Here is a 15,968-nt window from a genome sequence, read left to right as displayed (position 1 = left end):
CAAATGTTGCAGTCAGACATCACACCTTATCTTGACAGACACACATTCGCACAATCATGATGTCGCAGAAGCAGATGTGACCTGAATTAAACTGAATTAAACCGTGGCCTGAATTAAACCTGAACTAAACCACAGAGGTCAAGATTATTAACACCCAGCATGACTAAAAAACCTGTCTGTAAGCTGGAGTTCCCGTTAATTGTACAATATATGTTTTCAATGATTGCTTGTTTGGTTAAGTGAGGTTAAACACACAATATTACACCATATGTTGTTACTGACTTCATCAGTAGTTCCAGTTTTATTTCGCTCTCCTTTCAGTCTAAATGTGCTGTGAACTAGGTCTTAAAATCAGACTTTTTATATAACAAGACTAATAATGTACAGCCTGAGCCAACAACATGGCCTGTTGTCTTGACTTGAACAAAAATCATGGGAAAAGAATCAAAGGCTGGATTCAAAAGTAAAATGTTGCACCTCCGGCCACAAAGGCACTTCTTTAGTGTCCCTGGGCAAGACTGAAAGATTCTGACCTCCTCAGAAGCTGCAAAGCACAGTTTCCCTGCTTGAATAGAAACATCACTTTTACTCTCATGATTACTGCGCAGCTCATAAATGCGTTCCACCTGACTCAACAGCAATGCGTCCAATGAGTTTTAGGGATCTTACTGGCTGAAGTTGGGGGAATACCAGCCTCTACTCTACACTGCAGCACAGTGAGGTTCAGCAGGTCACACACTCAGCCGTGGGTGGATGGGACAGCTGCACACTTTTCTCAACCGTTCTCATCATCTCAAGAAGGAAGAAATTGTTTCTTAGAAGAACCGGCAACATTTGCCAGGTTCTTTTTTTTCTTTTCCACATTTCCTTTGTATAAAAACAGGCGTGTTATGGATTCTGCAGGTGGCCTCGACTCGCTCCCACGGCCCTCGTTTCTGCTTCCTCTAAATGACCAAAAACTCCGTTATTGCAGGTTTTATGTTGGGAGAGAGATACACTAAGGCACCAAGACTCTGGGGATGTCTCGTTATGCGATTCTATGATTTTTCATTAAGGGACTTTCACAGATTGAAAGGTCGCTGCCTCACTCTCTCCAGGCCTTTCTACATCCTCTCGCTCCTTTAAAGATGAGGCCATCTTGCGAAGGACAGGAGGGAACTTCCAAGGCGTGAAACCAGGAGCTGCAGGACAGGGTTTTATCAAAGCTGCAGTCCATGATTACGTTTCTGATCACACCGTCTGGGCCTCTGTTTCACAGCTAGTCGAGGAAAAGGGAACTCACTGTATGTGTTTCAAACATGTGTGACTGTCAGGGAAAGAGACACAGAGACAAACAGAGACAGACTCTGGATCTGCCTTTTGGCCTCTGTACTGTATATTCCAGTGGAGGCTGCACATTCCTGAGACCAGACCACATGCCTGGAGGGATGGGGGTGTATGTGTGTGTGTGTGAGAACGGGATCAGAAGGGTGGGAGGTGGAGTTGAAGCAGCGTAACAGACTATCTATGTGTAGCGTTTCCTTTCCTCAGACAAAAATTCTTTGCTAAACCATCGAAGGTTTTTGGGACGGAGAGATTGAAAAAAAATAATATCATGAATATTAATATTCACAAGCACAATGACCGACATCAGAGTAGTCTATCTAGGTCAACCGAGGCATCCTGGAGGTAAATCCAGAGGGCTGTGTGGACCGGGTTAAGTCGCCCTGTTCCCTTGACTCGACAGGAAACAGGAAGTTGCAGAGGAAGAGACGTCTATCAAAAGAGCCTCAGAGAGAAGCGGCGGGGGTATGGAGGGGAAGTGCCCCAACAAACTCCCCAGACATGCACACACACAAACACAGAATCTCCCCGACAGCTGACGCGCTTCATAACAAAACATTCGTCCACAATATGCTTTCTTGAGACGGACTGGAATTTACTAAAGACACGCCCCCCACCCCCGCCACACTCACACAGGCCCTTCTGACCTTAAGTAGCGAACGATTAAGACGTGTTAAAATGTCCCCGAATGTCCATTACTGCCACTTAGTCACTAAGAATGTTAGACGCATTATTGTCAATGCATTGTTGTGTTTGGTGTGTGTTCTCTTATATGCCAGTGACAAATGGAATGGACTATAAAAACAATCTGAATGAATTGTGTGGTGGCAGTAAGGGACCAGACATACTCGCAGGGGGGGGGGGGGGGGTTACTGGCAATAGGTCATTATTTTTAGAAGGTCAGGTGAAGTCTATGTGTTTGAGACTGAGATGAGTGATATGGTGTCTGTGGATGTTGCGGTAACTGTAAATGTCACCTCAGCGAGTTTGTAGGGGACGATGAGCCTCTCTCCCACGGTCACCGTCTTCCTGGTCGTCAGCGCCTCCAGCAGCATCTCCTCTTTGACCTGAAGAGGACACAAAAAAACCCCACAAGGATGAGGTCAAGATCAGGGTTTGGTGGTCTTACGTGATGTTGAAGGAATGTGTTGTTAAAAATGTGAAATATTAGTATAACACTGAATGCGTACAGTATCAGGGATTTCAAATATAAACTTGTACAGGACCCTTGATCATCGCAAACGTTAAGGCACATCATGGCTTTTATTTGACAGTTCAAATTGAGAAAGTAATTATAATAGTAAAAGCGATAATATGCAGCAGTGGGACAGTCCAATTATCTCCATGGACATACTTTTATTAAAGGGGTTCCATAGATCTGCAGGACTCACAAGAGACGGATGAAATAAAAGAAGGATTAAAGATTAGGCAGCAGAGGCCGAGATATCGAGACTTTTAGTTCCTTGTGTGGGTCAGGCTCCAACGAATGCAGAATCCGATATTCCCCATAATGCAACAGACCTTTTTGTTAGAGCATCCCAGCCTGATAAATGGCCACACATTATAGATGTCATCTTCCCCCCGCCCTCTCCCTGCTATGCTTTCTTTTAAATATGTAGATTATCCGAGCCAAAGCAGAGATTATTAAAAAAAAAAAGCTGCCTCCAGACTTTATAGAACTGTTTTCACAGAATAAATGTGGTTGTTTGATGTCAATATATTTTCTCGATCTGGTTGTTTTTGTCATGAATACTTTCACACAGAACTCAAATATTACGGGACGAAAAAGCAGAATAATGTTTTTGCTCAATGAGGTCGATTCTTCGGAGCTTTCACACTGCGAATAAAAGCATCAACTAATTACAATGAGCAATAAAAACGTACATTATATTGTACAACACAGAGGCTCAGTGGCACAAACCAACAAAGCAAACTTATTATTATTCCTTTCAACGTCGACAAAGACAGCCCATACCAGATCCACTCGTTCTGTGCTAACCTTTCACAATAAAAGCCCTAGACATATACATTTAGACGGCGGGGGGAACTCAAATTCACTCCGAGTATTTTGATAAAAGGAAACTCAATAAAATGTCTTACAGTAGCTCAACAGATAGACCCTGGTAGTTGGTGCTTTGCCTGTGAGAATCTGTTAAAACCTTTTAATGCCGGGATGAATTGTTTTGATGCGAAATATTCACAGGAGAGTATATCGCCCCCTTTTTTTAATCTACAGTATAAGAAGTTTCTCAATTTAGTTATCGTATCACTCATCCCTAACTAACCCTTACACCTACTAAGCTGATAATGACTCGGATGCCTCTAACAAACACAGCTGGCCGAGATTAGCATGTAAACGCTACACATACAGTACAATGCTATGTGTTGAGTTCACACCGACTCTAAACTTGGCCCCTGACAAACCATTGATGACAGGGCCACACTGGGAGAAGCAGATGTCACCACACACACACACACACACACACACACACACACACACACACACACACACACACACACACACACACTTCTCCTCCATCCACAGGGATTATGGGAGTGGGCCGAACAGCTGCTGCTGAGACCACATGTGTGTGTGTGTGTGTGTGTGTGTGTAGGTGTGTGCGTGTGTGTGTGTGTGTGTGTGTGAATACATGTGACAGCATGTCTTTATGTGATTGCCTGATGTCTTCATGCACAAAAGTCAAGGGTGTTAATGTTATAGCTAATACCATTATGGATCTAGGTTTGTCAACTGGCGCCTTCGTAAAGGCTTTGAGATGAACACAGAAGCGTGTGTGTGTGTGTGTGTGTGTGTGTGTGTGTGTGTGTGTGTGTGTGTGTGTAGGAGGCGGTGGCATAATCAGACTTCATTTCACACAGCCTGGTAATCCCTCGACTAAGAGCAAAGCCTATTCTGCAGCCTGGTGATTGGTCTTTAGCCGGTACATTTCCATGTATTAGTCTCTTGGTAACAGGCTTGCTGCTATGATCACAGCTCTAAGACCATAATACACACAAGTTTGTAAGCACTGGTTTGGGGTCAGTGATTCAGTTTTCAAATTAACCAGTTGTTTTTTCTATCCTGGGACTTGAAGACCTCGAGTCTGATTCTCAGCAAATCTTAAGCTCTGACAGATGCTCCTTTCTCTGTTTGTAAAAGCAAACAACAAAACACCATCGTTGATAGCTGCTTAGCACCACCTCTTTCCTTTAATGCACCAATCACAGCTTTGCTTTGCATGAACTTGGACATCAGTCGTCTCGTATGCTACAAACAACAAAGACACTTTGAAGAAGGTCAAAAGACGTATTTGAGTCTCAGACCTCACAGTCAGCTCAACATCAGCAGCATCGCTTTCTTTTGAAAAGTAACATTATAATATATGTTTTCAGTTTAAAGTTGTGAGGAACTTTAACTGGTTGTGAACAGCCTCAATTTAATACTGATGCCTCTGTATGACCTACGTAAGTAAACAAGACCGTCAGCGAGAAGATTGGCTGTTTCTATAGACGGATTCTTCATGCTTGTCATCGTTGCCACCGGGTCAGATTCTGGCCAAATAAGATGAAATCATGCAGAAACTCCTTCAGCTCAGACTCCGGCGAGGCGTCCGGCAGCGACCAACCCAGATCCGGCTTTGGAGCCACCTTCCACCTGCAGACGGAGCTCCAGCAGGAGGCGGAGAGCTCCACACCTGGCAGCAGCATCTCCTCCAGGAGCAGAGCTTCGCCTCGCTGCTCCTGGAGATGCTGCTGGAGGCCCAGGCCTCATCGCTGGGAACCAGATCCAGGACTGAGCAGGGCAGACTCTCAGACTTGGCCGCATTAAAATCACTGAAGTTTTTGAAACGGACTCGGAAACACTCCTCGTAGGAACTTTAGGTAGCTGTCACCTTAGTTATCCAACATTTACAGTATAGACATCGCCATATTGTTGACCACAACGTGTCCGACGTAGCAACTGTAACTAAAGGTGGAATTGATGGGTGCTTAGAATTAATCAATAGGGCTGTTAGTTGTTCTCACACACAACCACTGCCTTCATATTTAGTTGTTGCAGTCAACAGCCAACAGGTTTAAATATTCAATAATTCAAGAAGCACTTACTATACTTTCTTTACTTCTAAATAAAACCAGAAGTCACAGTGGAAACCAATAAATCAGACATTACATATTCATGAGATAAATGTCCTAGAAGCCTGGGATTATTCTATGAATTAGGAGACTTGCCCTATCTTTAAAAAAGGTCTCAAAAGATAAGTAAGTAAAACAGCACAGTATGGTTGCTGATAAGGAAAATAAAACAGAAATCTGACAGGATTTCATCAAAATGTATTGGCCTATGTCAAGGTTGTGATAAATTAATAAAATGTTGGGACTGCATTGGCCTCATATGTTTCAAGATACTGCTTTTAGCATTAAAATACCATCAACAAATTCTGGCTTTAGCGGGATTTGTTCTCACAGTGAGCTACTCTCTCTGGACCGATTACCAGTTTGCACAGGAATGTTTCTGGTTAGCTCAAATCACTCAACTCTACAGCTCAGAGGATCCCGTCTGTCAGCCGTCCGTCAGCTCCTACGAGCTCTACTTCCTCTTCCAGTTCCACATCCACGGGAAACAGGAAGTCCCGTCCAGTTTCAAACCCATTCATTCATCAGTCCACACTCAGTGCCAATCAGTTCTCCTCCTCTGAAAGCTTCACACAAGTGTACCACCTCCATAGAGAGAGAAGTAGTTCTCATCCCATCTCGTCTGAAAGTTTATTTTACAAATCAAAGAGAAGCCCAGAGAGACTACAACATTGGTTATTCATGTAAATTAAGAAAACTAACTAAATGGAAGGCAACATTTGACCTTTTTAGCCAATTTACCGGGAATTTTCACCATGAAATGTCAAAAAATGTCTATAATTATTTCCTGTAAAGCACATTTTCTTAACATTGGCTGCATGCAATTAACAAAACCATCACATATTTTCATAATCATCCCACGCTCCATTACACGCCTCACATTAAATAACACTGATTTCCTATTGGTTGACTCCTCCTTTGTCCCACCCAAAAAGAAAAGTAAAAAAATGTTGCAGAAGGAATGTTGCCACATTAAAGAGGGACAAAGAGGAACTCTCTGTTTGTTTGGTTTCATTAAGCTGTGTTTTGGTTTTTCCTTCTTTCTTCCTCATCCCTTTAACAATGTTTTATATGTCCCTGGGGACAAATAGCCAACGAACAGACATCCAAATAAACTTGAACTTAAAACACTAACCCCGAGCATGTGGCCAACATGTGGCTGAGCTCACGTCACTGCCCCTCTGGCCCTCTGGAGACTCAAAGAGACCGGGTCCTATGTTAAAGGGGAACCCTGGCAGGCTCTCCACAGTCATAACATCCCCGCCGTGCTGTTGACAGGAGTCTCCAGCACACTTCGGACATTGTTTTTGTCAGCGACTCAACAAGCACATCCGGCTAATCGTTGAAGTTTGTAACAGGGACTGGGAAGTGCCACCATCCCTCCATCCCAAGGTAAATCAGAACAGCGTGTGGATGTTTGAGCTGTCCTCACAGTGCACACTGACGAGCGTGTGTGTGTGTGTGTGTGTGTGTGTGGTCTGCACTCAGTGTCAAGAATGAACTCAAATTCAGCACATCATAAATTTGTAAACGCTGCGTGGCACGTTAACCCGCGCCAGGAAATGTTTTTCCATGTCTCTCATCATCATCATGTGGACGACCAAGAGTCCGAAGCGGTCTAAAGCTACAGACCCGACCGATTAGTGTATGTCGGATAATTACTGCAGTGTCGAGATTGAGGTCAGGAAAATACAAAGTGTGCATAGATTAAAGCCTCGAGAACTGTTTTTCAGTTTAGTTTTTATTTGTGTAATAATACAACAATGTATGCATGTATGCCCTCAGACAAGAAGCGCTTGTGTTGTGCAGGACGTGATTGGACATTTCACCTCAAAATGATTTAAATTTGTTTATATTTGGGTAGGTGTAAATAAATATTTACACACACACACACAACTAAATGTGTAATTACTCATTAATTTTATTTTTACGTTCGTTAGTAATTATTTTTTAATGCTGTTATTATTATTATTGTTTTTATTATTATTACCTTTTTATTTTATTTTATTATTACCTTCTTTTTATATTTAATAATTTTTTTATTTTCTATTTTAGTTATTATTTGATGCTTATCTCATTCGTTCTCATCACATTTCAACAAATAAACACTGTAAAAAAAGCATGGCCCTTTAAAAAAAACATTGTTGAAGCTTGTCTCAGTGATGAATATGTGTTTTTTTTTGTTTTGGGGGGGGGGTAACCACTAAAATGTGATTTATATGCAGGTGATATTGAGACAACAACCCATACGCAGCCACATGGCAGCACAAGTGGTCTGAAAATAGCCTCAACACAAACAGTACTTTGTGGAAACGCTGGCTGGTCGGACGGCTCTTTGGGTCCTGAAGCATCTCTTAACTTCCGCTGTCAACACAAGCTGTGTTTGAACGCAGAGAGTCCTCAGCTCTCTGAAAGCTTGTTGTTTCTCTAAAGCACACATATGGGAGGTAAACTCTGGAAATAGGAATCCTCATATCTCACTGTGTTTTAAAAAAACAGAAAAAACACAGCACAATGAAAACTCATTCGATCAAATGGATGCTACTTGATTTTTGTAGTTCACTAAGTCCGTGTGGAGTTTTAAGTATCTCCATCGGGTATGTAATGGAATAACTTTGGGAGACGGAACGGCAAAGAAAGTATTTAGGGAGAACAAACAAGCCCTGTGGTAAAGCCCTGCTCCAATTCTTCAGTTTTATTATCCTTCAAAGTATTTAGAGTATTGCATTTCAGCATAAAGTCAGCGAGACAAAACGCACTGTTTTCCGACTCAGACTTGTCGTATGTGGCGTTTTCTATTGGATTTTCTAATGAAAACTGGATTATCAATAAAAACTGAATTATATCTCCCAAAATGCGTTGATGTGTTTGAACTTTACTTTACTTGAATTGCATGAAAAGGCTGCATCATGCTGCTCACCTCTAGCAGCTCTGAGACGATCGGCAGGCCCTCTGGGTTGCAGATGTCGATGGAATCGTCCCTGTAGGTCTTCTTCTTGTAGCGGATGTTTCCCAGGTGGAGGATTGCTGACAGCAGGGAGAAAATCCTGACAAAGGAGAACAAAGGTACTTATTGTTAATATATTTACTTTGCTTTTGGGCAACTAAGCTACTGTCTTATTGGGCTTGTTTTACGATAAATAAAGAGATTCTATGCTCAGAGGAAACCTCGTCATCGCGTGCAGCGCTGCCATTGAATGGTCTCTTTATTCACAGCCAACTGACGCAAAAACAAATCAGATTAAATATTCATCTTTAAATGAAAATGATAAAATTAACTTTCATGAACTGAAAACAAACGAAAACACGGACAACTCTCAGACCGGACAACACCTGTTGACTCTAAATGGACCATCATTTACTAAATGAACATCATGCTGTATTGAAGAAGACTTGAAACTAGAGATTGAGACCATAAACTCATGTTTACGATATTTACTGAGGTAATAAATCAAGAGAGAAGTAGAGTCATTTTCTCATAGACTTCTATAAAATCAGACTTCTTTTTGTAACCAGAGGAGTCGCCCCCTGGTGGCCATTAGGATAAATGCACGTTTAAGGCACTTCCACGGTTGGCTTCACTTTTCAAATCTGGAGGTTGACGCCTGGTTAAATATAAAGCTACACATTGAATATACATTGAAGAGCATGTGATAATCAAAGAATTCAAAATGTTTTGTGAGAACATGAGTATTTATAGAGGAATTAGTCTGTTTCTGCTGGACCTGATCATTTTCCCACAAAAAATGTAATTTGTATTCTACTTACAAGACTCCTGACAGTGATTCTAACCGACACGGCTGAGGTCCTGTGATCATTCACATGTACATATTATTACGACCAAACTGCTCATCTTACTGTTTGCGTGTGGTGGGTAAGAAGCCGACCATCTCCATAGCCAGCTGCAGACGCTCAAAGTCATGTTTCAGATCCTCTCCTTCCACTGTGAAGGAGTCCTGCTGGTGTCAGGTGGAAACACACAAACACAGGAAAAGAGAGGAAGACGGAGAGAGACATCAGCACCACAAAGGATGTTTAATGAATATACACGTAAACCTAACTAAAAACTGCTTATGTCGTATATAAAACTATTCCCTTGCAGATGGCGAAGACTTGGCTCACTAATGGATGAGTCTAGATAAGCTAAATGAGTATATGTGTGTGACTGAGCAGGGTTTCACACAGCATGTGCTTCACTTTGTCTGAAATAAAGAGGAACTCTGGTATCATTAGAGGAAGTTATTGCACCTGAAAATGAAATTAATAGATAAAACAAAGCCATTGTTTTGCAAGTCTTGGCATCAAGTCCCAGGTCAAACAACAACAAAGCCAGAGTCAAGTCCAAGTTAAAAAAAACTCCTCATCTCTTCTCTGATTTTGACATCAGAAGTCATTCCAAGTCAAAAGGCCAAAGTCAAAGTCACGAGTCATTGATGTCAGAGTCAAAGTCAAGTTGTTGGTCTTTTGAATTTTGTCAAGTTGAGTCTAAAGAGAGATTAAGATTCATGACGCGAGTCTAAACCACGTGACTCGAGTCCACGCGGCGCTCCTCCGGCAGCAAAGGCCACATCTTTAATGGATAAGACCACCGCGGAGAAACTAAACTGATTACCGCAGATTAAATGTGGTCATGGCTGTCGGACTCTTGGCTCAGCAGACGACCGGTGATAAATCAATCAAACGGTACGTTCGCTTTAAAGTGATTAATGAAAGAGGGACACGTCGCGGTGTCAGAAAAGAAAGAAATGATTCTGCAGTTGAGGAAACGCAAGCCACCTGTTTACTAATGTTCACACAGAAATGTACTCATGAGTGCATTTCTGTGTAGGTGGGAGGCACTGACGTCATACAGTGATAGTAAAGGATGGAGAGAGCGAGGACGTGTATGTTTACAGTGATGTGTGTGTGTGTGTGTGTGTGTGTGTGTGTGTCTCCTCAGGGCCTCCGGTCGGTCAGCGAGTCTCTGCTCCGGCAGCGAGCCTCTCTCAGGCTGTAATTAGCGCATACCACAGCGACCGGCCAGCGAGAGAAGACACAGGAACCCATAATCCCCACTCTGGGTTGCCTCCTCTCCGCTCTAACATTCAGCGCTCCTCCGCCTCGCCATTGTTTTTACTTTGGCTCAGAACTCGTCGGTAACTGCGGAGCCAACGATCTGCGATTTTCTCCGGCGAGCGTCTCCAATTGCAAACAAAAGGGGCTTTTGAGGCTTCTCGAGCGACGGCGAGACCCGGGAAAAGACAGTTTTCAAATTGCCGGGTATGTTCGACCTCAGCGCCGAGCAGCACAATACGATACGTTGAAGGAAGTTGAGAAAATAAAGAGATCAAATTTTTTGGCAGGTTGCGAGGGAATGCTTTGGTCGAAAACCAAAAAAGTGAAGGGGTGATTACTAAACAACTTTATTTTAGACAAAGGACCTTCTCTCACTCACAACTTGAAATCGTAAAGTTATGCCAGTTGCAACACTCCCGGCGCAGGCTTGCACCACTTAATTGAGTCAAGTCAGGAGCTGACGCAGCACTTTTCAACAGATCGCTCATGGATCCAGTTAAAAGTTTATGTGCATCCAGTCGAGGCTTTGCTGCTACTTACCATGACTTAATCATGATTTATGTTGTCGAGGCACCCGGTCGACGTTAAGCCAAAAACAACATGCCAGGCCCGTCACCAGACATTCCACACGACCAAAAACCATAGACACCCAAAAAGGCACAGAATGCAAAACCCCCACAGCCACAGAGGCCCAGCAACAAACACCCAACTGCACACATCGAAAGCAAACATCCAGAAAATGTTTGGTCTTTGGGATCTTTAGTCAAATACTTTTTATAAAATCACTCTGGTTTATTTTCTATTTTTGTCTCCAGACATCTGGAATGTGTGTACACTTGTCACTGTTTAAAGCACCGGGTGTCTCTATTTACTGCAGCATGCCCCCCCCCCCCCGTTGACCGATGGTAGAGGTCAAGGGTTAAATAGGCCCAAAAGGCCGGTCAGATGCTCAGACAGCTGTCAAGAGCTGCTGAGCTTTCTCTCTCTGTGTGTGTGTGTGTGTGTGTGTGTGTGTGTGTGTGTGTGACGGTTTGTCAAGACGGTGACATCATCTCCTTGGACGGTGGGGTCACAGACTGCTGAGGTCATTGACTGACCCTTGAGCGAGACATCGTGTCAGCAAACAGTGAGGCGGGATGTTGTGTAAGGAAAGAAATATGACAGAAAGGAGCCAAAGGAAAAAAAAGAGAATAGAGAGAAGAAAACTAAGAGTCTTTGAAGTTAAAGGAATGGTTCATCATTTTGGGATGAACGCTCTTTTTGCGTCCTTTGCGAGAGTGAGACGAGAAGATCGATATAAATCTCATGTCTTTAGTTAAGGCGAGGCACATTTATTTGTATAGCGTAGCGGCTTTCACATGAAAAGGATTACAAAAGGATTACAGTGCAAATTTAAGTATATGTAAGAATCAGGGCGTGGTTAGCCTAGCTTAGCATAAAGACTGGGGAAACAGCTAGCCTAGCTCACACCTAGAGCACAACAACTCTAATTCTGACATATTTACACAATGTATGTCGTTTTGTTTAACCATTACATGAACATAGATATGTAAAAACATAAATGTTCGATTTTAAAGTGAGTTATATCCTCCATTTCCTGATGAACAAAGTTAATTCTTCCGCTCATTGCTACTGTGCAGCATATTTGGCCATAGCGTGGGTTACAAGTTAGCATGCAACTCCAACCAAAACCAGAAATGGTCTCCTTACATTTTTTTTGGTTTATGTATTAGTAGACAAACTAAAGTGTGTGAATGAGGCAGCTTCAATTGTATTTGGTGTAGATGTTCACTTAAGACAGATCCAGGCTAGCTGTCTTTATGCTAAGCTAGGCATAACACATCCTGACTGTCTCCATATCGGAACGCATTGATGTCAATCTTCTCATCTCACTCGTGGAAAGAAAGCAAACAAGTAATATAGCAGTAATAATAGTATAATATATATATTCTTTGAAAATAATAGTCAACTGCAAATCTGTCTTCCTCCCCTCGAAGCTTTCTGTGAAACCTTTGTAGTGTTGTAGCTGATTCACAGAAGTTACGATGGTTTTAAACGGCAACCCGGAAAAACATTAATCAAAACTTATTATAAATAGTATAAACTTCTCAAATCACTCAGGCAGCTAAATCCACTTTACATGCTCAGTATGTTTCAAACAATGTTTACTTTGCCTATAAATATGCTGCTTCCATTGCTGGAGATTTGTTCTGCAGGAGTGATTTGAAAAAGGATAGACAGGAAATATTTCTACACATTTTTTGCTTTGACGCTGGAATCCATCTCAACTACTGGGAATCCAAAAGGACGACAGCATATCAGAGTGCCTTTCCATGCACAGAGGAGGGGAGTGTTTGATATTCGAAAGAAAGATTTAACTGGATAAATGTGGAGCAGAAACTACAAATAAGTTCTGAAGAAAGTAAGTGAGTGTCCTCATAAAGGTGCAATTTATTTGAAAGACGTGGGAGACAAAGAGACAAAGTCAAGAGGGATCAGACGAGTCGTATTTATACTAATCGACTCTCATGTCAAGTGTTTGCTCGCCGGCAAAGTCAAAGTAACACAATCACCTATTAGGAGATACTGAATCCCTTAACCACACAGAAACAAATCCCACTGACCAAACATTACTCACGTCAGGTGGAGACTGGCAAGACAGTGGCAGGCTCAGAGACCGGCAAACACACACACACACACACACACACACACACACACACACACAGACGAAATGGACCACACACTTAAAGGGAAGTTTCAGGAAGTGAAGCCAATTGATCACAATTCTCATAGAAAAAAAACAGCGTAAGGAAAGAAATAATAATGTTTGCTCGACATTTCCATTATCGTCTCTTGATATTTTAAGTTATTGTTCGGCTGTAATGAACTTCTCTAGTACTTCTCTAGACTCTTGGTGGTCAGACATTTTTAAGCAATATACATTTAATGTAATTAAATGATTTAATCACGCCTTTATATGGTAATTTTCCATTGTTGGTGGCGGGGTCCGCCATTCCTGTGCAGGATTCTAATTGCATATTGATGCGGGAGTGTAATCCAGTCATTCTATCTCAATGATCAAAGCGTTACTCTCATACAGCCTTACAATGTCTGCATTTAGTTATCTAGCAGCAGTTCTAGCAGCTAGTTCTTACTGCTGCTAGCTCACATTCAAAGCACAAGTACAAGCACATCAAAATGTGTGTACATCCTGTAAATACTTCTCTATAAAGTACTTTTTATTGTGGTGGAGTCCTGCTCTAATACGAGGGATTCACAGGAAATGATTCATGTAATCCAGGCCAGATTCTTCTCATTGATATCAGCCACACTGTTTACTACCTCAACCTTTCCTACTGTCGCTGCTTTACATTAAATATGATCTTGAGTTTGTTATCAACCTGATGCTTATTTAAATATCCAGCAGATACAGAGAATAATAGCATGGTAATATTCTCAAATATCTGTATTTGTACTGGATAAAAACATGTAATAGTGATCATTTAAAGCATGGGAGGTAATACATTTAAATGTAGAAGTGAAGGTAAAATCCTGAACCTTCCCTTTAAAGATGTCGGTTTCCAGGTTTGATGTAATCAATCAATCGCCAGACAGCAAAGCGTCCAAAGCCAAAAATTAGATTAAAGGGATTCCTTAATGTTTGACTTTTACTTGGTCAATCAGCGTTCATCTATATAGTCATGTTCCATTTCAGGGAGATGTCTCTTTGTTATCTTTGTTGCAACAGAAGTTACAGTAAATGATATAATTCTTTCAGTGTCAAATCACACTTTAACTGAGATACTTTAAAACGTACACAAATATCTTGAGACAAAAGAACTAAAGTCGTTACATTAAAGGTATCCCTTTAAACATTTTTCATTATCGAGCTCGACCAGCTGAGGTCAGTTCAGGTCGCCTCCATCTTTAGTCCATTTCAGTGAAAAGCAGGCGGGCGAGAGAGAACAAGACCCGAGACCAAAAACCACCAGAGAGCCACGACACACCCAATGAGCACAGACGTACACAGACAACTCGTCATCCACATGATACTGACCAGGTCGCTCTCATAGTAATTGTCCCAGTGGAGTTTGTGCGATTTCGTTGTCATCTGGAAGCAAGGCAGAGCGGGTTAAGAAGGAAGGAATTACACACCATGAATACGCACACGACTTGGGAAAGATGAGACATGCAGTTAAATATGTGAGGAAACAAATGACCAATCCTCACACACACACACGCAGACACGCAGACACGCAGACACGCAGACACACATCTCCAGAGCAGCACTCAGTTATTCCATGATGGTGGAGGTTATGTTTTGACTTTTTTTACACTACGTACACAAAGTATTGAGCTCTTTTACTGAAGTAAAAGTAGCAATAAACTGTAAAAAATACTCCCATTACAAGTACAAGTTTTGCAAATGAAATCTTACTGAACTTAAAGTACAGAAGTATTACCCAATGATTATTAAATTGTTGTATACTATTATATTGTGGAAGTAGCATTTTACAGTTTTAGCTTGTCACGCTGGAGATAGTTTACACTTATATAATGTACTCGGTTGTTTGATTTGTAACAATGTGTCATATTAACTGTCAAATAAATGTAGTATTAAAATGTACAACATTTCCCTCTTAAGTAAGCAGGTACAGGGAACATTAGCCTGATGATTGCAAGTCCTATATTCACTCTTTGCTCTGTTACAGTCAACTACAGTCAATATCTGACTTTTTAGAAGCTAAATGCTCCACTATTATCACCAGCGAGTCACTTACTGTGTTTATCTGCTGCGCATATTTAGATATTTTACACTGAAAACAGCTGCCTGTCTCGGCGAGAAATGATGTAAAGACACACGATGAGAGCTGTGAGAGTGAAGCAAAACAGAAGTTGAGGGGAGCTGCAGATTCTCTTTCGGATCATCACAATGAGCGACCCTTTGTCACGTTGTCATTTAAGAACAAGAACACGCAGAGAACAAAATCTGAGAGAGATAAATATGGATAAGCATTTTGTTCCTCTGTGACACCACGTGTGTCAGGAGTGTGTGTGTGTGTGTGTGTGTGTGTGTGTGTCTGACAGACAGAAGGCTTGCTGTGTGTCGTGCACACGCTCATAAACACACACACACACACACGCACGCACGACCGCCGGCGTCCTCTGCACGAGATCAAGTCAGATTAACTCCTGAGTATTGCAGTTGCCATGGAAACAGGGCTGCATGGTAACAGGCAGTCGGCAGCAGAAGATGAGGATGAGGATGGGGGGGGGGGGGGGGGGGGGGGGTTGTTGTCGTGGGGATTAAGGGAGGAAAAAAAAAAACTGTTACTTTTCGGGGGAAAGAGATGAACAAAGGGGGTTCTCTGATTGCCTCCTTCGTGTGCTGCCATAGGAAGAATATGAAGCCTCACACATCTGCTGCCAACACACACAGATGTGCTGCAGAAGAT

The 15,968-nt window shown here is 42.1% G+C and overlaps 1 protein-coding gene across 1 annotated transcript in view; it reads right to left on the bottom strand.

Annotated features, from left to right (window-relative positions):
- LOC306698651 (unconventional myosin-IXAb-like) overlaps nt 1-15,968 on the bottom strand; it is a 126,364-nt gene that overhangs the window by 47,226 nt on the left and 63,170 nt on the right. The window contains exons 6-9 of the mRNA XM_079163067.1: nt 14,570-14,623; nt 9,316-9,416; nt 8,378-8,504; nt 2,301-2,390 (exon numbers count right to left, since the gene is read on the bottom strand). Coding sequence (XP_079019193.1) covers nt 2,301-2,390; nt 8,378-8,504; nt 9,316-9,416; nt 14,570-14,623 — 372 coding nt within the window. The remainder of the gene's footprint in view (nt 1-2,300; nt 2,391-8,377; nt 8,505-9,315; nt 9,417-14,569; nt 14,624-15,968) is intronic.

This window comes from Pholis gunnellus (genome assembly GCF_910591455.1).
Source record: "Pholis gunnellus genome assembly, chromosome: 7".
Classification (NCBI taxonomy): domain Eukaryota; kingdom Metazoa; phylum Chordata; class Actinopteri; order Perciformes; family Pholidae; genus Pholis; species Pholis gunnellus.
Note: the sequence above shows the minus strand (reverse complement) of the source record. Positions and strands in the feature narration are given on the sequence as shown.